A 25,492-nucleotide genomic window follows, 5' to 3' on the forward strand; every position below is an offset into this window, starting at 1 on the left:
GCATTATTTGGGAAAATTTTATAATTATTTATTGATCATACCCTGATTTCTTTATTGGCAATTTCCTAACTGTTTATGCAAAAATTTATAATTTTTAATGGAAATTTTATTTTGCTGCCGTTGGTCAACCCTTGGGCTTTTGTTGTTTAAGAAAATTTAAATAGCTTTCCAAGCTTGAGGAAGCAGCTTTCCGAGCTTAGGGAACAAGTTTTCCATGCATCAGAGAGAGGCTTTCCAAGCTTCGGGAAGCAGCTTTCGCAAGCTTCAAGAAAAAAAGCTTTCTTAAACTTTGGGAATCAGCTTTCCCAAAATTAGATAAAAAGCCAAGCTTCTGGAAGATTATTTCCAAGCATCAGGAAGCAGTTTGTTTTCTTGAAAGCTTCAAGAAAAAGCTTTCAAAGCATAGTAGAGCAGCTTTCCATGTTCCGGGAAACAGTTTTCCAATCATCAGGAAGAAGCTTTGGGATAAAGCATTCCAAAGCATCGAGAAGAAGCTTTCCAAACGTTAGAGAGAAGCTTCCAAGCTTCGGAAAGAAGCTTTCCCAAGCTTCAAGAAATAGCCTTTCTAAGCTTTGGGAAGAAGCTTTCTCAAAATTCGATGAAAAGCTTTCTCAAGCTTCGGGAAAAATCTTTCCAAGCATCAGGAAGAAATGTTCCAAGCCAAGTTTTCCAAGTATCAGAAAGGAGCTTTCTCAGCTAGGGACGGAAGCTTTCCCAAGTTTCCAGAAAACATCTTTCTCAAGCTTTGGGAAGCTTTCCCCAAAATTCGATATGAAGCATTCCCAAGCTTTAAGCAGAATCCCTCCAAGATTAGGAAGAAATTTTCCAAGATATTCAAAGATATTCAAGTTTCGGGAAGAAGCTTTCCATGCTTCAGGAAGAAACTTTCAAGCTTCGGAAGCAAGCTTACCAAGCTTCGAAAAAAAGCTTACTTCTGGATGAGCTTTCCAGCTTCTGGATATAAGCTTTCTCTTCTTCTAGAACAGCGGTTCTCAACCTGGGGTACATGTACCCCTGGGGGTACCTTCGCTGGTCTTAGGGGGTACCTCCGACAAAAATGCGTAATGGCGGACGTATTACAATGAGGGACCGACTGTTTACTTCGATGATATACACTTCCAGGGTGCAGCAGCTGTAAAAAGTGAAGACAACAACCTCCCGTGCGCCATGTTTACGGTACTCGTCACTGAGTGGCATTACCGGCGTTTTTAACTGTGTTGTTAAACCTGCTACTTTATGTTTTGAGATTTCTCACAATTTTCACCATGAGCTCATGGAAGAATGGTAGTTGGAAATCGATAAAATGTATGGGAAAATCAAGTATTTTGCAAATTTATGGAGAATTGTGGTGTTTTAGAAGAAAGTAGTGATGAGGAATGAAGTATGAGGTGAAAAAAATATCTCCTGCATTGATTGCACTGATTAATAGTCTAATAGTGATGAAATTTTGATTTTACTACCATTGAAAAAACGCCATCTCTTGCATTAATTGCTTTGACTGGTATCTTATTACAGTCGGAACTTATTCTAAGCATTCACCCATACAGCTCGAAGGCCTCCTTCCAAGATGTTCAGAAGCCTTCTTTCGAGAGGCTTGGAAGCATCCTTTCAAGATGCTTGGAAAACTCCCTTCAAGAGGTTTGGTAGCCTCCTTTCAAGAGACCTGCAAGCCTTCTTTCAAGAGACCCGGAAACCTCACTTTGAGATACCCGGAATCCTCTTTTCAACAGGCTCGGAAGCCTCCTTTTAAGAAGGTCGGAAGCCTTCTTTCAAAAAGTTCGGAAGACTCCTTTCAAGAGGCTCGAAAGATTCTTTTCAAAAGGCTTGAATAACAACTTTCAAGAGGCCGGAAGCCTTGTTTTAAGATGCGCGGAAGTCTACTTATTTTCAAGCTTATTTTCAAGAGGCTCGAAAGCCTACTTTCATGGGGCTCGGAAGCCTATTTTCAAGAGGCTCGGAAGCCTCCTTTCAAGAGGCTTTTAGAAGCCTTTCTTCAACAGGCTTGGAAGCATCGTAAGTCGCACTGCAAGAGGCTCGAAAGCTATTCAAAAGCCTCTTATCAAGGTGCGGAAGCCTACTTTTAAGAGATTCAAGGTATTGGAATTGTCCTTTCAAGAGACCTGGAAGCCTACTTTCAGGAGGGGGTACCTCAATTAATGCAATAGTTTGAAGGGGTACCTCTCAAGAAAAAGGTTGAGAACCGCTGTTCTAGAACAAACTTTCCAAGCTACGTGAAAAGCTTTTCTCAATTCGGGAAAAATCTTTCCATAATTCGGGAAGCAGATTTCCAAGCTTTTGAGAGAAAAGAAAATTTCCCAAGCTTATGGATGAAACATTCACAGCTTCTAGAAAAAGTTCTTTTATGTTTTGGAAAAAGCTTTTTCATTTTTTAGAATTTCCCAGCTTTGGGAAGGATCTGCCAAAGCTACGAGAAAAACCTTTCCAATTTCCATCGAAAAATAGCATCTGGCCGGAAGGGTCCTTGGCCGAAAGGTTAATTTGGCAGAAAGGGTCATTTGGCCGAAAGGGTCATTAGGTCGACAGGGTCATTTGGCTGAAAGGGTTATTTGGCCGAAAGGGTCGTTTGGCTGGAAGAGCCATTTGTTCGAAAGGGTCATTTGGGCGAAAGGGTCGTTTGGCCGAAAGGATCATTTGGCCGAAAGGGTCGATTGGCCGAAAGCGGCGTTTGGCTGAAAAGGTCATTTGACCTAGAGGGTAATTTGGCCTAGAGGGTCATTTGGTCTAGAGGGTCATTTGGCCTAGAGGGTCATTTGACCGAGAGGGTCATGTGGCCGAAAGGGTCATTTGGCCGAAAATGTCATTTGACCAAAAGGGTCATTAGGCCGAAAGGGTCATTAGGCCGAAAGGGTCATTCGGCCGAAAAGATCATTTGATCAAAAAGGTCATTCGGCCGAAAGGGTAATTTTGCCGAATATGACATTTGTCCGAATAGGTCATTTGAAAAGGGAGAAATTAGGAATGAGAAGAAAGATGTCTCACTTCTTACTCTTCATTTTTCTTTTCTCACTGTAAAAAATGAGAAGCGCGAAATTAGTGATGAGATGTCTCACTACCCACTTCGCACTACTCACTTTTCACAATGAGAAGTCAGAAATGAGGAGTACGAAGTGAGACATTTCACTTCCCACTCCTCATTTCTCATTTTTCAAATAACCTGTTCGGTCAAATGTCTTTTTCGGCCTAATAACTCTTACGGCCTAATGACCTTTTCAGCCAAATGGCCCTTTCGGCCAAATGACCCTTTCGGCCAAATGACCCTTTCGGTCTAATAACCCTTTCGGTCTAATAACCCTTTCGGTCTAATGACCCTTTCCTTTCGGCCAAATGACCCTTTCGGCCAAGTGACCTTTCCGGCTAAACGACTATTTCGGCAAAACGACCCTGTCGGCAAAATGACCCTTTCGGCCGAATGACCCTTTCGGTCAAATGATCCTTTCGGCCAAATGACCTTTCCGGCCAAACGACCCTTCCGGCCAAATGGCCCTTTCGGTCAAACGGCCCTTTCGGCCAAATGACCCATTCGGCAAAATGACTTTAGGCCTAATGATCTGTTCTGCCAAATAGAATATTCGGCCTAGTGGCATTCGGCCAAATGGCTTTCGGCCGAATGGGTTTCGGTCAAACGACCCTTCCCCAAGAAGCTTTCGAAACATAAAAAATCCTTCCTGAGCTTCAAACAGAAGTTCTAGGAAAAAAGTTCCAAAGCTTTCCAAGAAAGAAAGCTTACGGGAAGGGAAGAAGCTTTCCATGTTTCTTAAAGCAACATTCCAAGCCTCGAGAAAAAGCTTTCCATGCTTCGAAAAGAAGCCTTCCCAAGATTCGAAAAGAAGCCTTTCCAAGATTTGAAAAGAAGCTTTCCCAGGGAAAAAGCTTTCACAAAGCTTCGGAAAAAAAACATTTCCAAGCTTCAAGAAAATGCACTCCCAAGCTTTCCAAAGTTTCGGGAAGAATCTTTCCAAAGCTTTGGAAAGAAGGTTTCTCAAACTTCGAGAAGAGGGTTTTGGGAAGGAAAGGGAAGAAGCTACAAGAAGAATAAGGATTCCCACGCAACGGGAAGCTTCCCCTAGCTTTAAGAAGAAGCTTTTCCAAGCGTTGGGAAGAAGATTTCACAAGCTTTGGGAAGTATCTTTCCCAAGCTACAGAAAAATAAAATTTTCCATGCATCAGAAAAAAGCTTCTCAAGTTTAAGGCAAGATAAGATAAAAGCTTTCACAAGCGTTAGGAAAAACAAAGCACCAGAAAGAAGCTTTCCAAGCTTGGGAAAAAAATTTCCCAGCTTCTGGGCAAAGAGATATCATTATCTGGAAGAAATTATTCTAGCTTCTGCAAAAAGCTTTCTCTACATCTGAGAGAAGCTTTTCCTATTTTTGAAAGAAACTTTTTCGGCTTCAGGGAGAAGCTTTTTGAACTTCGAAGAGATAGTTTTTCAGCTTCTGGGAGAATTTGCAAATATTTTTAATGACTTTTTTCGTGGAAAATTTTTAATATTTCGTGGAAAAAAAATATTTTGTTGAAAATTTTGTTATTGTTTATTGCTAATATTGATTTATTTAAATGGAAATTTTGCATTTTTTCCGTGGAACATATTGACTTCTTCATGGAGAATTCTTTTATAATTTAAATTTTTGCCTCCAAAAGTGCTTATTTATTTTTGTTTTGTGGAAAATTTTTAATTGTTCATGGAAATTTTGCATTATTTGTCCATTTCGGGAACATGTGCTAGGCATTGCGCCAAGTTATTTAACAAAAAAAAACATCCAGATCAGGTTACATGAAATTATCCAAAAATTCGTTCGAAAAATCATCCATACTTTTTTTTCTGTAAAATATACCCCCAGGTTAGTTCAGTAAGTCATCTAGAAAGATTCAAAAATACCATCGTAAATTTTTCTATATAACCAATCGGAAATTCCTCCAGTGCCCATTATAGAATTCCTCAAGAAATTTCTTCAAAAATCCACTGCAAAAAAGAAAAAAAAATCCCAGAAAAAAAATAAAATTTCACTAGAAAAAAAATATTCCCAAAGTAATTCCTTCGAAAATTCCTTCAATTTTTTTCTAACAGTTCTTTTTGAAAATCATCCATTCATACTTCGGCTCCCGTAATTCCTCCGGTACAGGAATTTCAGAACGAATTTATAAAGGAATTTCCGAAGGAACTCCTGAACACTAATGGGAAACGTCAGAAAAAAGTCGTGAGATTGCTATTACAGTCTATTACCAATAACTTTTGTCAAAAGTTATTTAGAATTCGGACTTTTGATAAGCCTGTAATGCTTAAAGGATCCTAGAACTTTATCAAACAGAACATTATTCTAAATGACCATGAGAACGAAATTAAAAAAATGTCATGGAATGTCGGCTTTATTGTCGCTAGTTTCAAATTTAGAGCAATTTCCCATTAAAAAAAGTTTCAGGATCTTTTAAGGGCTACATGTTTACATTAAAAAAACACATGACATCGGAGTGACATTTCCCGTCACTGCTCCCAAAGGAATTTCAGATATTCTTGAATTTCTCTTGGCATTCGTCCAAGAGTTCCTTCTGAATTGCCTCCAGAGATTATTTCGCAAAGATCTCAGTAAATTATTTAAGAGAAAGATCCAGAGGCTCTTTTGGAAATGCATCAAGATTTTCCTTCCAAAATTCCTTAACGATATCTCTTAATTTTTTTTTCGGAAATTATTAGAGAAATTCCTCTGGAAATTTGGTTAAAATTTCTTCGGAAAGCTTTTAAGAAAAACATACTAAAATTAATTAAAGAAAAACTTCTGGAATTCCTTTGGTTTTTTTGCGAATCATTCAGAAGCTACTTTTTGGCAATTTCATTTGAAAATTCTTTGTATTTAAATTATGATTTAAACTTTCCCGAGAATCTTTTTATTATTTCCTATTATATTCTTCAATAAGTTTTCGGAAAAAAAAAATCTAACAAAAATTTGAGAATAATTCCTGTAGAAATTTCAGAATTTTGAAGGATTTTCTGAAGAAATTTTCTAAGGAATTTCCAGAGAAATTTACAAAGGCCTTTCCAGAAAATTTTCGGAAGGAATCCCTGGATTAATGTCAAAAGGAACTCCTGGCATAAGTTTCCAAATTATTTTTCAGAATTATTTGAGTGAATACCTGAAGAATTTCGGAAGGATTACTTAAAACATATTTCGACGAAATTCCTGAATCAATTTCTGTAGGTATTCCTAAATGATTTTCCTTTGATATTTTTGAGTAATTTTCATAGGAATTTCCCAACGAGCTTCTGAAAGAATTTCTGAAGGAATTACTAAAACATCGTTAAGTAATTTCCGAAGAATTTTTTTATTAGAATATCTTTTTTATTTTTCAACGCAATGTCTTGAGGAATTTCCAAAAAAGCTTCTGCATTGCAGAAAAGTTTTTGGCAAACATCTCAGGAAGAAATTTCGAAAGAATTCTTGGAGCAATTTAAGAATGTCTAAAATTTCTTCAGGAGGTCCTTTGGAATTGGAAAATCGTTCGTAAATTTCTAAGGAAGTTCTTGAAATTTTGTTCTAGAATGTTGGAAAGAATTCTTGGTAAACATTCCGGAGGAATTACTGGAGAAAGTTGCGATGGAATGGAGTTTCCGATGGTATAATTTTCTTAAAAAATCCTGTTAGTATTCCCCAAAACTGATTTGAAATATTTACGAAACATACCAGAAGTTAATTCCCAGGGAATTCTGAGATCATCTGAGGAATTCTGGACAGTAGTAAAACCCGGAATAGAATTGCTTACTAGAAAACCTCCCAAAATGTCGCGATTATAGTTTAACCATTATTATACCTCTTCGAATATCCTCAGGATTTCCAGGTTTTGGATGTTTTTGGAAAAATATTAAAAAGAATTCCTAGAGACTTTTTGAATGTGAATCACCACCGTGTTTAAACAGTTCTCCTGGTAGTTGGTCAAGCCCAGGGCTTTGTTGTTTTTCAGCCGGCCGATCTCCACCTAGATTTTCTTGAGATCCGGACGTAAGTCCTGCACGCGTGCTCCCAGGTTCATTACCATACCGCCACCGTTGTCTGCCACATCGCCATTCATGTGCACTTCGTAGTGTCCTATGTCCTTATCCATATCAGGCTGTGGCATGTGGCCCTTACCAGGAAGGTTCAATTGTTCATAGAACTTATGTGGGTTAGTAGTTCGATACAGTTTCCCTTTCTCTTCACGGTCTCGATCTTCCTGCTGGTGCTTTTTCCTCCGAAAAATCGAAGTTTAAGAACAAGCACCACAGAATCCAAAGACAAATTCACTCACGTTATCAAGGGCACACCACTCAATACGGAGGCAGCGGACAGCTTTTGTTTTTATTATTTCAGCTTTGCTGCTTCGAATAATAAAAATGACAATCTCGCAGTTGGCCTAGGGAGGGATCGTTAGGCCCTTGGACATAGTCCTTGCTGTTCCCGCTACATGGATTAATCAGATTTTTTTTTCTAATAAATACAACTCCAAAGCTCCAAAGTGCTTTCGAATTTGAATATTAGAATGATATTTTTTTCGACTGCTAATTCTAAATAGTTATGAAAGTAAGGCGTATCATGTATATTCCCTTAAAATCAGCTTAATAAAGGATTGAAAACAACGTTTAGGATTTCGTCACTGGAATCTCTCCCAAACAATCGATTAAATGGTCTCGTGTGATTTGATAAAACTTCATTTATATGCAAATTGCAACCTGCTACCAAGTGTTCAATAAAACTGATGAATCACACTGATAGGTTGCTATCAAAACTTAAATGCGTTGCAAATTCAACGCACTTACAAATCATTATTCACCACTTTTTTTCCTCCAAATGGCCCCCACCCAGAATGTCCGAATAGTTAAAATATGCAAACATTCCCATCAGCAGCGCAATCGTTAGACAATGGACCATCATCGGGGTTTGAATATTAACTACAACCCCTTCCCCTCCTCCCGGGGGAGCAATTGCACTCTCATTCCACGTCCTTTTAGTACGGGCAGCAATTTACCCCATCAACAGTAAATCGACATTTCGAGGTTCAATAATTTCCGTCGTTGATGATTTGTTCCGAAGGCACCGCACCGCGCCAGACAATTGCAACTCAACATGGTGTCGATCCGATCCGGTGGGAATAGCCGCAGTCCACGTTGCCGGTGGGATTGGCAGGGAGGAGGGTGTGGCCATCGTCACCGGTTATTGAAAATTCAATTGTGTGCAACTGCACCGTGCACGGTTGATGGACAATTGAAGTACGAACGGATGCGACAATATCGTTCGGATGGCGAAAATTAATTAATTCCGACTCTCAAAGGGATAATGAGTGGATGATGACGACGAGTTTGGGTTGTTAAATTTCCGAAACTGAATTAGGCATGGCACTTGACAATATCAAACAACATAAATTTGTTATCGGCTAATGACAAATTATTTCGGTTTCCAATTTAGCACAAGGGCATTGCCTATCAACAATAATATCTATACGTATCTACTGGATAGTCTATATCCAAATGTTTTACAAGCTACGTCTGATTTACATTTCAATAAGCTTCAATATCTGTATTAGTTCATATGAATTAATTTTACCAATTCACGTGACATTCTAAATCATTCAAGAAACATATCTCATAATCATTGCAATGCATCTAACTTCCACTACTAGATCGCAATAAACAACAACACTGGAATTCTCATCGAACCAGTTTGATGTTTATGTTTTGAAACTGATTGTAATTAGTGTTGGGTAAAGCCGAACGGTATTCCTATCGCATGCGTCTATCAACAGTGCTGAAATTGATAACCGTATAAAAGCCATTTGCATCGGATCCTGGATTATCAGTTCAGTCTCGTCTATCAATCCAGTCACTCAAAGCTCCACAATGCAGAGTCTATTTTCCCGTGCAAAGCGTCAAACCAGCTCCGGTCTTACTGGCGATTTGAACACATTCAGAACGACAGATCGAGCCTACCTCAACTTCATCCAGAGCCTCATATCGGCTCTAACCGAATCGGGCGAGGTCTACGGCAATATCCGTGTCACCAAGCGCAAAGATGGCATCACCAAGGTCACCCTCAAGGACAGTGCCACCAACACCCAGGTTGGGTTCATCTACCGCAACCGGGACCTTTACATTGTGGGACTCGTCGTCGGCAACACGTTCTACATCGACAGAGAGGTCTACGATGGGCTTAGCAAGAAAATTCCGAACAGCTGGAAGACTGTGATCAACGCCTCACTGACTGTCGCTCTGTCCAACCCGTTCAGCTACAACCAAATTCTACCAAGCGGTGAAAGCACTTCGCTTCAAATAGGAAAACTGGGCGACTCGCTACGTCAGCTTACCCAAATCGGTGACACATCAAAGCGGTCGCAGATCATGACACAGCACTTGGGCCCGTTCGTGGTCGCGTTCTCCGAAGCCATCCGTTTCCCTGTGGTGGCTCGCTCGGTGCAAAACGCCATCCGGAAAAACACCGGCACCGTCAGTTTGTCCACCAACCTGGTTCAGCCTTTGAGCCTTGGTCATCCATCGGAGCGGACTCCGAAACACGTGTTTACCATGTACTCGCTGCTGCTGAACTGGAGCAAGCTCTCCGATCGGGTGCCGGCCTTCTACGGTAATCCCCCGAAGCAGATGCCCCCTCTGGTGGAGGGCCGTTACACCGTCAACTTGGAAAAGAATCAGCTGAACACCCTGCTGGGGGTTGCGAACTCGTACCGCTTCCAAAAATTCACCCCCGCGCCGGTTAACAATCGCGGCAAGCGGGATCTGCAGTCGTTGTTCGATAGTTCAACCCGTCCGAATCCGGCCCAGTTGGAGCAGCACATCAACTACGTCGATTTCGAGGGTAATGTGCAGGGGGCGAATCCACCCCCGCCGATGGCCATGGTCTCAATCATGCATAATGTGGATGTGGTTGGAGCACTGCATCTGTTCACCGTTGGATTGATGTACCTCTACCGTAGGAAGATGAACGTTCCTCTGGAGGTTAACAGCTATCAAGATCCAAGGGAAGCGTTAGCCGTTGCTGTGGATATGTCCGATCGTATCCAATGCTTCCTACAAAGCACTGTCAATGATATAGAGGTTGGATTTGAAGATCAAGCAGAATTGCAGCGTCAAATCGCTCAGGCTCTAACTCGCGGAGATGACTTGGAGACAGTTTTGACCAAGTTTCTGGAGCGACACTATTCTGACGTGGAAGACTTGGACGCCTTACGGGAACAGCTCTCTCGCGCCCTGGCTGCGGAAAGTGGACTGGTGCAAGGTGTTACATTTAACGGAAAGGAATGTTTTGTATGAAAAGGAAAAAAAGGTGGATAAAATGTAATTTTGGTTTTATATTCAATAGTGGATATAGTTTGGTTGAACATTTAAAAGCTAGTCACAAATGTGGTTTTCTGAGTTATAGTTCAATATATGTTCTTTGTTTCATGGGGAAAAATCGTTTTATTCAACAACAAATCCTTGATCAGCCGTTAGCTCCAAGTTTTGCAAGACCTTTCGATGGGAAGTATTCATCCTAGCCAACAGTATCTGCTCATCTACTCGTAAAATAAATGCCTTTACTGCTAGCATGCACTGCACAATGGTCAATGATACTCTATGTCTATGGCCAAATAAGTCCACGTCAAATTTGCTTCTGCTGGGCCGACACCGATGTGACTATCTGAAGTCGCTATAAGGACTGTTCAGGAGGACACTTTGTATTGTCGATGTTTTTTAAACCATCAATCTTTTTCGAAATCTGTTTTCTCTCCGTCGAATATATTATCTGACCTTCTAGAAATGAAATCAATTATCAACGCAACAATTCTAACTAGTGATGGGCAAAACGGTTCATTCCGATGAGCGGCTCTGAACCAAGCTTTCACTTAAATGAACCGATTCATTTGAACGGCTCGTAGGTTCATTTAAAAAAAATAGGAAGTTCCGGTGATTTGAGCGATACAGCATTCAAATCATCGGAGTTAATTTTTAATTTTAACTTCTAGTAACTTCTTGATATATAACTTATCTCTAGTGGACTTTTTTTGCTGTTTTGTTTGATTTCATGCTCCGTGCTCCATTTTAATTTTAACGAATTACAAATTAACGAAGTTCAAATTGAAAAGTGTTCAGATTGGAACGGCCAAATTACTGCAGTAGATATTTCTTTCAAATGAAAAAGCCTAGCCTAGTTTTATATCTTGCGTAATCAACTATATTCAATATCATTAACAAGAAACCAATTAAAAGAAATTCAAAATATCAAGTAGGTGTATTAAAACAACAATGAAATAGCCGTTCATTCTTCGTTCACAACTCGAAGTCGAGTCAAGTACAGTATGGTCCATAAAAAAATGCGAAAACATCAAAATTATTGTTACGTAGTTACATAGTTGAGAGACTATGTCACATAGTAACAATTTTTTTCATTAATACATTCACTAGCCTGTCTTGGTATGATAGTCCCCACGCTATCAGCCAAGCCGTTCCTGGGTGGACGTTAGGCAAAATAACAGCGATTTCAATCAATATTGTTCACTGATGGCCCTTGCACACTTTAACCTTCTATAAAGAAAAAATTTCATACTTGTCGCTCACTTGCGATATCTTTCATTTCTGTTCTTCATTACTTTCGATTGCTCCCTTCTACTTTGAGCCTAGTGCGTATGTACTCACCGAAAAAAGCCAACGAAAATTTCAAATCACAATCACTAGATACAAATGTGTTTTTCATGATATGTTTGTTCACACACATATATATGAATAGTAGAAATAACCCTTTAATGTACAAAGGCATAAGTTGTAAAATATTTTCGCATTTTTTTTATGGGCCATACTGTACGAGACACTGAAGATGACCACACAGTTGTGGTCGAAATACGTATCTGCAAAGATATCGAAATAATTGGTGGAATTTTATGGAGAGTACTAAACTAGTCTTAGACGGTTGAATACATTCTACTAAAAAGAACTTAAAATATGTTTTCTCAACATGAGAATCGATAATCCAGAAATACAGACTGCGCTACCGCAGCTCGTTCATTTCAAGGCCAGAAAATGCTAAGAAGTATGTAAGTAAGTAGTGGGAGAATATATGCTGACTACTGAACAAACAAACAGTAAAAGTTAAAATAAGTGACACAGTGTTTATTTGAGCCACGGTTCATTTGTTAGCCGCGGCTCAAATTTAGAGAGACGTGGTTTGAACGCTTTTTCTTACGAACCGGTTCAAATGAACGGCTCGTGAGCGTTCGCCCATCTCTAATTCTAACTCAGAAACTTAGGATATTCATAACAATCTCAATTTATTGGATTTTCAACAGCTCCAATCGTTTATATTCCGTTTTCGGGCAGCCACAAGCTCTACGGTTTCTAGATATCGACAAATTATTGACAGTGTGTTTCTTCCCGATCTTCTTGATGATTTTGTTGACATGCCGATTTATAATTTTCTTACAGACTGTCAATTTTGCTTATAAAAAATTCTGTTGGGAAGCTTATGTTTACGCGAAATTCGAGAAGCTTTGACAATAGGCGCCATTTTGTTGGATTTAAACTGTTTTATGTTTTTTTTTTACTTACAGTTGATTGACAGTGTATTATAATATACGATAAAGCAAACTCCATCGAAATTGACCAATCTGACTGTATAATATCGTTATGTTAAAGTGTCCTCTCAATAAACTGAACAGTCCTTATTGTAATTAAATTTTACATTGATAGTACTGTGTCAAACCATGAACTAGTTTAGCTTGGAATGGTAATAACTTTTCGATGATTTCAATCTGCATTTTATGTGATGTTGACTGTAATTTTTGTTCTCCTACAGTGAATGCGCGTGGCGTGCAATATTTTTTACAGATTTAAATAACATTTAACCGCTCAGCACTGGCGCGATCCTGGTATTTTTTTAAATAATTGCCATATTTTTGCCTTTCTCGTACACCAAGATGTAACGAAAAGGCTATACATTCACTTCCAAGACGATTTTGTGATAGTTGGTCCGGAGACCCATAGTGTTATATACCAATCGACTCAGCTCGACGAATTGAGATAATGTATGTCTGTGTGTATGTGTGTGCGTGTGTGTATGTATGTGCGCAAAATAAAATTCACTTTTAGGCAATTTTTTTGATCCGATTTGCTTGCAATAAGTTGCATTCGACGGGGAATCCTGTCTCATTTTTTCCTATTGAAAATTGGCTAGATCGTTATTGGCAAAAGTTATGGCCAAAATTCAATTTATATACAAAAAAACACGTTAGGAAATTCTCACTCAATTTTTTGACGTAGGACTACGTCTGTGTTTTCTATATTGGGGTACACTTTACGATTGCGAAAATCTGGGACCGTCACGAAAATATGATAGACTTTAAAATTTAATATTTAAGTCGTTTCTCGATGGATTTTCAATTTTTTTGGACCATTCGATCAAGGATGAGTCAACGCTTCTTTGTATTTATTTGAAAATACTGACTATTTATTATCGATAATTGATAAAAAGTTTAGAAATAGGTAAACTAACCAATCACGTACATGCATCACTAGCACAGACATCAAAAATCAATCGCTTGCGGGTTTGGATCTAATCCTCAGTTTGAACAAGATTTTACGCATAGCAGACGCATCAAAGCGATCTTAGCGGAGAGAAAACAGCATCACGGAGACGCTAATAACATTTTCAAAGAAAATCCATCGCATTGGTGGTGGTGCTCGATGTATTGCTGCAGATCATTCAACCTCAACGAACCAGAATTTTATATGAAGAAAAGGTTGACCATAAAAATAGCACTGTGGCGATCCCGCACCGCCAGTGCCGATGCTGAAAATTGATTACAAATTGTGGTGTCAGTTAGTTGGAAAGGAACATTGGGAAAAGAAAATTGGTTCTTCTCAGGACCAACATTTTATAAAAAGAAAGAGTTAATTGCGAAAATGCACTGTTTCGGTGGCATCGGGTTTGGCGTGGTAGCTTGGTTGCTGTTAGTGATCCCAACCATTAAAAATTTCTACATCATCTCTCTCCGACGCGCTATCAAATTCGCCATTTACGATTGAGTTTTGAACTTTGAAGAAAGTTTATTTCGGATCAACTTTCTTTTGTGTGAAATCCATGAAGACGCCACCTTTGTGAAAACTATCTACCTACAGCAACTACCCATTAGTGAGCGTCGCTTGGGCAGACAGATGTTAAGAGATAATGTTTGGTAATATGAAGAAACTTCGTCTTGAGTCAAATTTCTGTTGTCATTCCTCGCAACAATACTTACTTACTTTACTTATGGATCCTGTACACCTCCGGTGGTGCAACAATACGCATCTTAGATAAACAATATCTCATAACAAAATTCAGAATCTTTCGAGAAAGTTTCATTGGATTCTTAGAATTCATAATTCTCCGAACGGTCCGTTGTCTGTGGAAACCCGATCGAAATAGCTCGCGCTCGCGGAAAAGCGGCTTTCTTATATCTAATAAAGTAATCCCATTAGCCCCGCCCCTTCATTAATCGTTATGAGTGCACATTATATTTACACCATATCAGCTCACAAAGGGGCGGGGCTTACGGTTTTGATTTATTAAATACAAGAAAGCTGCTGTTCGACGCGCGCGCGAGCCATTTTGATCGAGATTCCACAGAAGGCGGTTCGACATTCGATGCAGCGAAGCGGACACAGCAGCACGAAGTGGGTGGCAGTGTGGCAATGCTGCAAGTTTGCACAAGCGATTGGATGCAGTTAGTTATTGGAATGGGAATTGGAAAAAGAAAATTGGTTCTTCTCAGGACCAACATTTTATGAAAAGAAAGAGTTGATTGCAAAAATGGACTGTTTGAGTGGCATTGGGTTTGGCGTGGTAGCTTGGTTGCTGTTAGTGATCCCATCCATTAAAATTCACTACATCATTTCCCTCCGACGCGCTATCAAATTCGCTATTTACGATTGATCTCATAACCAAATTCAGAATCTTGCGAGAAAATTTCATAGGATTCTTAGAATTTGTCATTCTCCGAACGGTCCGTTGTCTACGGAATCCCGATCGAAATGGCTCGCGCGCGCCGAAAAGCAGCTTTCTTATATCTAATGAAGTAATTTCGTTAGCGCCGCCCCTCCATGAATCGTTATGAGTGCACATTATATTTACACCATTTCAGCTCATAAAGGGGAGGGGCTTACGGGTTTAATTTATTAAATTCAAAAAAGCTGCTGTTCGGCGCGCGCGGGCCATTTTGATCTGGATTCCACAGAGAGCGGTTCGACATTCTATGCAGCGGAGCGGACACAGCAACACGAAGGAGTGGGTGGCAGTGTGGCAATGCTGAAAAATTATGTCAACCTTTGAAGGCTTAGCGAAAAATCATCAAGTGGCGGTCGGACAGTTGCAACGCAAGGTATCGACAAGCGATTGGATGCAGTTAGTTATTGGTATGGGAAGTGGGAAAAGAAAATTGGTTCTTCTCAGGACCAACATTTTACGAAAAGAAAGAGTTAATTGCGAAAATGAACTGTTTAGGTGGCATCGGGTTTTGCGTGGTAGCTTGGTTGCTGTTAGTGATCGCATCCATTCAAATTTACTGCATCATCTCCCTCCGACGCGCTATCAAATTCGCTATTTACGATTGAGCTTTTCAGTTTGAAGAAAGTTTATTTCGGAAAGTCGGATTAACATTCTTTTGTATAAAACGGTGGGTTTTGTATAAACTCAATGTAGACGCCACCTCAGTGGAAACTTTCTACAGCAGCCACTCATCGGTGAACGTCGCTCGGACAGACAGATGACGAAAGATAATGCTTTGTACCTAGTATAGAGAAACTTCGTCTTGAGTCAAATTTCTGTTGTCATTCCTCGCAACAATACACATCTTAGATAAACAACATTCCATAACAAAATTCAGAATCTTGCGAGAAAATTTCATTGGATTCTTAGAATTTGTCATCCTCCTTGTCTGCGGAATCCCGATCAAAATGGCTCGCGCGCGTCGATAACCAGCTTTCTTATATCTAATGAAGTAATTCCATTAGCCCCGCCCCTTCATTAATCGTCATGAGTGCACATTATATTTACACCTATATCAGACCACAAAGGGGCGGAGCTAACGGGCTTAATTTACTGAATACAAGAAAGCTGCTTTCCAGCACGCGCGAGCCATTTTGATCGGGATTTCGCAGAGAGCGGTTAAATAAGATTTTACGCAGAGCCGACGCAGCGGAGCGAACACAGCAGCACGAAGGGGCTCTGGTAGCATTCTCAAAGGAAAATCATCGAATTGATGGTGGAAGTCTGCGTTGGTGGTCGTCATTCAACCTCAACAAACCAGCATTTTATGTGAAGAAAGGGTTGATTGCAAAAATGACGTCTGTTTCGATCTCGTGCGATGCAGTGGCGATGCTGAAAATTTATTCCTAATGGTGGCGTCTTGGCGAAAACTTATCGAGTGGTCGTCGAACAATAACAGTACGAAGTGAAATTCTAACCCTAACGTTTCGACAAGCATTGGGCTACAGTTTGTTATTGGAAAGATGCATTGGGGACACAAAATTGGTCCTTCTCAGGACCAGATTGGACCAGAATCTTCTGAACAGAAAGGGTTGATTGCAAAATGGACTGTTTAGGTGGAATCGGCGTTTGGCGTGATAGTTCGGTTGCTGTGAGCGATTCCATTCATTCGAACAAATTTGTTGCGTAGTCACTCACCGACGCGCGCTTATGATTCTGCTATCGGAGGATAACTTTCTGTCAACGCCAAACTATTAATTTTGGACTTTGATGAACATTCTTGCATCCTGGATTAAACTACCCTTGTGTAAAATAATGGTACTGTAAAGAACCAATATTTTTCCAATAATGGAGCTTTTCAATCCTCAACTACAGCAAAACATAATCAAAATCTTGTGAGGAAATTCCATTTGACTGCTACTGACGCCATCCATTTGAACAAAGTCATTGCATCATCTCTCTCCGACGCGCGCTTGTGTTTGTGCTAAACAAGAGCAACTTTCTGTCGTCGCCAAACGATGGTAACCCGGAAAAAATCAATATCATTTCTAATGACTAACGAAACAAAACCAAAGAATCTTGCCAGAAAATTTCACTTTTCCGTCGACGACGGCCAAATCGATGAAGACGCCACCTTAGTGAAAAATGTCGTTTCGCTGCCTTAGTTTTTCAAATGGCGCATTATTAAAAACAATAAATCTTTCCAAAATCGTCATTGTCGTTTAAACAGCCGAACAGTCTGTTTTTTGGGTAAACAATTTTCCTAACGGTCAAAACCTCTTCTTGGATAAATAGTTTAAGTCCTGAAAAGGACTGTTTGTAATTTATTCTTGATGTCCTGCTCACTTTGCCACCAGCGCTATAGAAAACGATGCATGTACGCTTCCATCGCAGGCGTAAGTCGAACGCTGCAAATTAATATATTTGTGTTTGATTTCGCGCCACCTCCGATTCTGCTTATTTTTGACCCTTCCTTCGGAAGTGTCTATAATTTCACTTTGTATGCGTTACGCAGGCGTGTTACGTATTAATCTATCAATAAATCTGTTAAATTATGAAATAAAATGCATGGTATTTGAAACAAATTCACTTTAGTATTGAAAATATAATTATAACAAATGGTTTGGTATGAAAATATGCTTATAATTTTGAATTGTTTCAAAAAAACAATTGATTTGAATTGAGGAACAGATAGAAGCATGTACCAAATAATCTTCTTAGAAAAGCAAAAACGCAAAAATTAAAAGGAATTTCAAAAATTTCTTCGGTGGAAGCTAGATAGCAAATGTGAGCATGTTTTGAGACACTAATAGACCACTTTTATGCATGTATGTGTGCGTATGTGTGAAAATTCTAAAATTTACTACCTTATAAATCTCACTCATTTTTAAGGTATTAAAAAAGTTTAGTTTTACCAAATTAGGCATCCATAAGGCAGAATACATGTTATTTTTGAACGCTATTGAGTTTCGTTCCGATCAATGACGGATTTAATTAGTTCTGGATTAATTAATATCGAGGTCTCTGGAAATTACGAGTACAATATATGCTACCAGCGTTACGATAGTTATTAATCATGTTACAATAGCTATTCAATCCGACGAGCGCCTGATAGATATGCAGCAGGACGTACAGCGCGTTATCAATTCGTTTTGTTGTCACTCAACCCATAGCATCCGCCTTTGGGTAGGCAATTATTTTGTAACTTAACACGGTCAATCGCAGTGGGAATCTGAGCAGTTTTATCTCGTTTTAAATACTGGAGTCTGGAAATATTTCCTAATGACTAAGGAAGGGTCAAAATCTCACTGTAGGTGGATTAATCTGGGTTTTTTTCCTTTATTCCGGACATTTTGAGCATAATGTCTTCTAGGATTTTGGTGATATCCACTGAAAGATAGACGAATGGCTTCAGTGGCGATGCGGCCGATGAGTCGTTCCTTTTCCACGGCTGGTTCATCCAACTGGGAGCTACTTTCAACTGGGAGCTACTTTCGGTTGATCTCCGAGCAGTTTGCACAATGCCAATTAAGTTGACACAAATTATGATGAAAAATACCCTCAATTTCGTATAGCTACGTAGTCCTACGTCACCTTTACGTACAACCCGATTGGGCTGCAACTTTGAGTTTTTTAGTATATCTAATGTACGAGAAAGGCACAAACACTGCTAGGTGGATCAATCAGGGTTTTTACTTTATTAACGAGAATTTTTATGGTTTATAAGTTCTTCAGTCGTCAGTAGTAGCAAGGCAAGAGCCACTCCCATTGGCAACAATTTTCTTAAATTGATCTTAATAATAGCATTTAAAAAGCCAAAGCTTGAAAAAACACTTTAAAATTTGAGAAAAAACAGTGATTGAGTAAAAATGGTAGACAAAGGAAAGCTATGTCGTGACAAAACAGACAACATTGATGTATAAACAAAGACTAAATGCTGAAATACGCTTTAGAGTGCAAGGTGCGTGTTCTGAAGACATTGAGTGCGCTGCTCTGCAGAGATGCTTGGGTTGGCTTGAGGTGTGGAACTTACCCCGAAAGTCGCAGACTAACCCCGGAAGACTAACCAGACTAAGGGGTCTTACACTAATTACGTAAGCACTTATGGGGGGGGGGGTCTGCCGTTTTATTACGCTCCATATAAATAAAAAATGATTTGTAAGGGAAAAATCTCACAGGGAGGGGCAGGTTGTTTGAAAACCCCAGAAAAATTGCTTACGTAATTAGTGTACGTCCCCTTATCAGCTTTAGAACAAGGAGTTTTTGGAATGCAGCATTTTCGATCTCACACTGCGAATAAAGACCAAGCCAAGGGATTCAGAGAAAGTTAGTTTGGCGTCGATGTTTTAGATGGGGAAGTGCTAGCCTCCCCTAGCTGGTCTTGTTTAGGTTTGTAGGTAATGTTTAGAGGGACTAAGAACCCTGGTTGAGGTCCCCGAGTCCCACTGGGGAGGGGAAGGGATGCCCAAGGATGTCAAGGGATGCCCGAGAACTTCGTTTTGTGGGAACTCACTCCCGAGATCGATCTCAGGACGCCCGTATGGCCATTTGGGTTAAATTTGTTTGTATAGGCCCTCATCTTTTATGAAACAGATGAGGGCGATGATATTGGCAGCATCGTCGGATAGAGCGTCCCAAATTTACTGATTATGGATCGACTGTACGTTTTAATTATATTTATTAATTTTACAACAATTTATTGATCCGGGAGATGATTTGCTGTTCTTCCATGTTGGGTACCTTTGTCCATGCCGATGTTGTTCCCTTAATATTCCGAAGATATTCGGACGCAGTCGCTTTCCAGGAACTTTCCCAGTTTTGCTTTACGGTTTTCCTTATTAATGTTTGGACGTCACCCAACAATGAAGCGCTGGCCCTGATGTCCGACTCCTGCAAAGAGATCTGCAGTGATGTTGCCAGGCACTCCGCAGTGCCCCGGAATTCACGTGAAGGTTGTGTTCGGTAGCATGCTCGCTAAGATGTTTCGGATACAGGGGTGCTTAGGCTTGTCGCTCTGGAGTGCGGAAAGGACGCTGGCAGAATCAGATAGGACGAGGATGGTAATTATGGACGAGTAGGTAGCGGCGATGAGTTCCGCGGCTGATTCAGCAGAGACGATGCCCCCAAAAAGTGACCCCAATGGCGAATCCACGGCTCGAAGCTGACACGCAAAAAAAGCATTCCAGAATTCGTGAACCAGCAAAAATGGACCGTGATTTAATTCATGGTTTCGGGAACACCAGTCACGTTTTCCAGAACGTTCCAGGAAACGTGACTGTGTTCCCGAATCCGTGACTATTTTCCCGAAAAAACACACCGTGAACTGGTTAGTTCACGAATTCATGAACTCTTTTTTTGCGTGGGCCCATCCGCAAACCTGTGTCCGTGGTTGTGGAAATCTTTGTTAAAGATCTCGGCCACAGACCTTCTGAGATCCACGGAATTGTCACCCCTGCGGAAGTTGCTAGCTTCTTCTTCTTCTTTTATGGCTCTACATTCCAGCTGAAACCTGGCCTAGCTTTTCAACTTAGTATTCTATTAGCATTTCCTCAGTTATTATTTGAAAGCTTTTCTATGCCCGCCATTGCATGAGTTTGTATCTTGTTTGGCAAGTACAATGGATACACTATGTCCAGGAAATCGAGAATGTTTCCAACCCGAAAACACCCTAGACCGGATCGAGAATCGAACTCGCCATATCTGGATTGGCAATCCTACGCCTTTGCTCACAAGGCTGCTGGAGACCCCAGTTGCTAGCTATGGAGCTATTTATAGTGCCTGAAGAGGAGTGCCAGCTCCTGGCTCCACTGCAGTGGACTCACGCCACTGCGGGGAGATCAATGCGAGCCATCGTGCAAATCCGGTCCCCTTAAATGAGGAGAGGTATCTTCAGAGCCGTAGCGTGGACTCCCAGCGCCCTTGGCGAAACCGTTATTGGGCGCCCCTTACTTTCATGCATGTTCAAAACAAATGGCATGATAGGAGCTGTTTTTCTTTCATTATCAACATTGTTTGCGTGGTGGATTTAATAAATGTTTGCTTTATGAATTCCTTAAGTCTCTATAACTTGCATGTGTCCCAATAGGTGTAAGGATTATAAAAATGGCCAGAACATTTCTAAAAATCCTGTTTATAGAAATTTCAACGATTTTCTTAAATATTAAAAAAACCTACGCAAATAAAAAAATATCCAGCAGTGCGTGTGTTACCGACACAAAATCCAGACTTCCTTGTTGTGAATTCACGCACTAGTGGATCAAGCCAGGCCAATAAAATCCATCTCAATTGTGCCGATCAGTGGTTGGATCACTTTCGGACGTAGTCGCAACAAGAAGAACCCTACTTTGGAGTGGATTGAATGGATGGAATCGCCATTAGACCTTGGTCGGTGGTTTGAAAGAACTACTCTACTGGACTTACTGGATAAGATGTAATACTCGGAAGTTGGGTTTCTCAGTCTAAAGAATAAGGACGATATTCTTCTTACGTGCCCGACGTTTCGGCCGATGAGTTGTAGCCTTTTTGAAGTTTAGTATAGTCTGTCATCTATCGTAAATAATTGTAAACCACATTCGATCAGTGGTGGAGAGGGTGCTTTCATGCTCGCTTTCTGCGAAATTTTGAAAGGAATTTAAAGATTGGGTTTCTTTTCTAACATACAACAGCTGCAACGTCAGACAAGTAAAAAAACATCGTCCTGATTCTTCAGACTGAGATACCTAATTCAACTTGGAGAGAATTAGTGTAAGGTAAGAATAGCGATCCTAATAGTGGGCCTATCGGTAGTTTGGTAGCATTGGTTGAATTGATTAGGCCAATAAATTTTCACCCTTATACAATTGTCTGTTTAAATGAATCGAAAATTTCACAGGATCAAATGCGATCGTTATGGTCCGAATTTTTCTCAAATTAAAACAAACTCCCTATCACTACATCCGAGTATCTATTACTTGAAAACGGCTTAGATTTCTTAATCATGAACAAAAAATATACGCGTTTTTAAAGTCTACTCTATGTTTTGCCCTTGGCGTGTTGAAGTCCTCATCTAGGGCTTCTTCCCCATAAACTTGTTCCAATCTTCTTTCAATTTATATTTCCTGTTCCTTTATATTTTCACTTTCTTTTTCATCAAGTAAAATATAAAAAGTAGTCAATGAAGATGCTCCCTGAGCCTACGTTCTGTTACCTGTATATTGACGAAAAAAGTCCTTTCGAAAATAAGTCAAACGGTTGATTGCGGATGTAGTCCCCGAGGAAAATGTCTGTTAAAAGCTCGAATCTGAAACACTTTGAACCGATAAATTAGAGAATTTATCAAGGTTTTTTACACCGTTTGATTTTAGCCGATTGAGACCCTCAGCATCAATAAAACAATGAATTACCCTCACCAAACAAATTACAAACAAATCGAAGAAAATTCAAGTGGTATCCATCCAACCGCGTAAAAAAAATCTTGATGAGATTTGTCATCATTTCCTATAGTTCAATTCTGGATTTCGGCGCCCCCTAAAGGCCTGGCGCCCTTGGCGGGGGCCAACCTGGCCAACCACACGCTACGGCGCTGGGTATTTTGCATTTTTCGGAGGTGGGTGTGGCGAATGAGGTGACTTTGCGGCAGATTGCCGCCACTGCACGGTGGCGTTGACTTCGAGGAAGTGCGAAAGGAACGTATAGCTCCGGTCGATAAAGAACTTCCACTATTTTTTTTTTGTTGGGATGGACTGGTTCCCCAACTTAATGCCCTCATACGCTTTTGATGATTGTCATGCTGAAGCCTATCGAGTTGGCCCAACGCACACTGGGGATTTTCAAAAGCAAAAGGCTCGAAATTCAATTACTTCAGCTGACGCTGCAAAATTTCCAAAAAGTAGATGTTTCCTGAAGGGAAAAAGTGCGATAAATCGATTGCGCGGGGTTTCGTGCTGGTCAGACAACTTTAAAGTGCCCATTTTGCCCAAATTCCCCTAAAAATCACAATATTTCTACTATGCCTTGAGCTGACGTTGATATTTCTTCAATAATTCTAAGTTTCCTGAAAGGAAAAAGTGTGATAGATCGATAGAGAGGGGTTTCGTGCTGGTCAGACCACTTTGAAGTGCCCATTTTGCCCAAATTCCCTTGATATCACAATATTTCTACTATGCCTCGAACTGACGCTGATATTTTTTCAATAATTATAAGTTTCCTGAAGCGAAAAAGCGTGATAAATCGATTGCGAGGGGTTTCGTGCTGGTCAGATCACTTTGAAGTGCCCATTTTGCCCAAATTCCCCTAAAAATCACAACATTTCTACTACGCCTCGAACTGACGCTGATATTTTTTCAATAATTATAAGTTTCCTGAAGCGAAAAAGTGTGATAAATCGATTGCGAGGAGTTTCGTGCTGGTCAGATCACTTTGAAGTGCCCATTTTCCCAAATTCTAAAATCACAACACTTTACTATGCCTCGAACTGACGCTGATATTTTTTCAATAATTATAAGTTTTTTAAAGGGAAAAAGTGTGATAAATCGAATGCGAGGGGTTTCGTGCTGGTCAGACCACTTTAAAGTGCCCATTTTGCCCTAATTCCCCTGAAATTATAATATTTGTACTGTGCCTCGAACTGACGCTGATATTTTTTCAATAATTATAAGTTTCCTGTAGGGATAACGTGTGATAAATCGATTTCTAGGGTTTTTGTGCTGGTCTGATCACTTTAAAGTGCCCATTTTGCCCAGATTACCCTAAAAATCAAAATATTTTTACTATGCCTCGAACTGACGCTGATACTTTTTCAATAATTATAAGTTTCCTGTAGGGAAAAAGTGTGATAAATTGAATGCGAGAGGTTTCGTGCTGGTCAGAACACTTTGAAGTGCTCATTTTGCCCTATTTCCCCTGAAATCACAACATTTCTGCTACGCCTCAAACAGACGCTGATATTCTTTGAATAATTATAAGTTTCATGAAGGGAAAAAGTGTGATAAATCAATTACGAGGGGTTTCGTGCTGGTCAGATCCCTTTGAAGTGCCCATTTTGCCCAATTTCCCCTAAAAATCACAATATTTTTACTATGCCTCGAACTGACGCTGATATTTTTTCAATAATTATAAGTTTCCTGAAGCGAAAAAGTGTGATAAATCAATTGCGAGGGGTTTCGTGCTGGTCAGATCACTTAAAAGTGCCCATTTTGCCCAAATTCCCCTAAAAATCACAACATTTCTACTATGCTTCGAACTGACGCTGATATTTTTTCAATAATTATAAGTTTCCTGAAGCGAAAAAGTGTGATAAATCAATTGCGAGGGGTTTCGTGCTGGTCAGATCACTTTGAAGTGCCCATTTTGCCCAAATTCCCCTAAAAATCACAACATTTCTTAAACCTTAAACCGAGAAAATGTGAATTTAAAATAAGAATCATATTCTTTCTTGCCTTCCGCCAGGTAAATGCATCCCTCAAAGAAGGGATCATATATCCCCTTGCCTTAAACCGAACGAATGACTGAATTCAAAGAAAAAAAATCCAGATTGATCCACCTAGCAGTGATTGCCTTTCTCGTGCATTATTAAACAACCCAATCAAACAATCAAATGCATTATCGGAAAATTCGTTGAAATTCTTAATTATTTGTGACATTAATTTTAAAATCACTAAGTAAAGTATTATTAGCGTGCGCGTTTTATGCGAGATTTTTTATTATATCAGAAAGCTGCAGAAACGTTCTGGTGTTATGCGTCGTAACTTGCATGCAATCAAAGCTTGCGTTTCAATTGTTGTACATACTAAACTGCTGTTATACGCATAACTGTCTCATGTATATAGGAAATCCAAGCAAACATGTGACAAATGTGCGTATGACGGCAGTAAAGTCGTGTACTAAATCGAGTAGAAGAGCTTGCATGGGTTGATACTTCAAGGAATTTTATGACATGCTATAACTTAATTACTATGTTTCATAACAATTTTAATATTTAGATTTTTTGGAATGCGCAATCGTTATAAAATTCAATAGTGATAAACTACGCTTTATTCTCTGTAACTTGATGTAAGAGAATCGATTTAGAATTAGTATGTGAATTTACACGCACACACACATACACACGGACAAACAGACACTTACTCAGTTCGTCGAGCTGAGTCGATTGGTATATAACATTATGGGTCTCTGTTCTCTGAGCTTTCTATAAAAAGTTCGATATTGGAGTGAAATGATAGCATTTCGGTACAACTTTGTTGCACGAGAATAGCAAAAATTATATTCCCTCTTGCCTTCTGTTGGGCAAATGCTTGACTTGCCTTAAACCAAGCGACTACACGAATTAAAAGAAGGAATCAAATATATCTTATATCTTCTTATTATTATCTTCCTTTGTCATAAACCATGAAAATACATCAATTGAAAGAAGGAATCAAATTGATTAACATTGATTCTAGTTAAAAAAAATTACTTTAGAAGCATTTGAATAAAAGGGATTCATATCTTCCTTTTCCATATGCCGGGAAAATGCATCCTTTGAAGAA

General features: G+C 39.7%; 2 protein-coding genes across 4 annotated transcripts in view; both read left to right on the forward strand.

Annotated features, from left to right (window-relative positions):
* LOC134225836 (protein sax-3) overlaps positions 1-25,492 on the forward strand; it is a 979,605-nt gene that overhangs the window by 716,541 nt on the left and 237,572 nt on the right. The window lies entirely within an intron of this gene.
* LOC134221738 (uncharacterized) lies at positions 8,852-10,448 on the forward strand. The gene has a single exon (XM_062700925.1). It carries the CDS (start codon positions 8,882-8,884, stop codon positions 10,304-10,306), a length of 1,425 nt encoding a protein of 474 aa, XP_062556909.1. The 5' UTR covers positions 8,852-8,881; the 3' UTR covers positions 10,307-10,448.

This window comes from Armigeres subalbatus, chromosome 3, assembly GCF_024139115.2.
Source record: "Armigeres subalbatus isolate Guangzhou_Male chromosome 3, GZ_Asu_2, whole genome shotgun sequence".
Taxonomy (NCBI): domain Eukaryota; kingdom Metazoa; phylum Arthropoda; class Insecta; order Diptera; family Culicidae; genus Armigeres; species Armigeres subalbatus.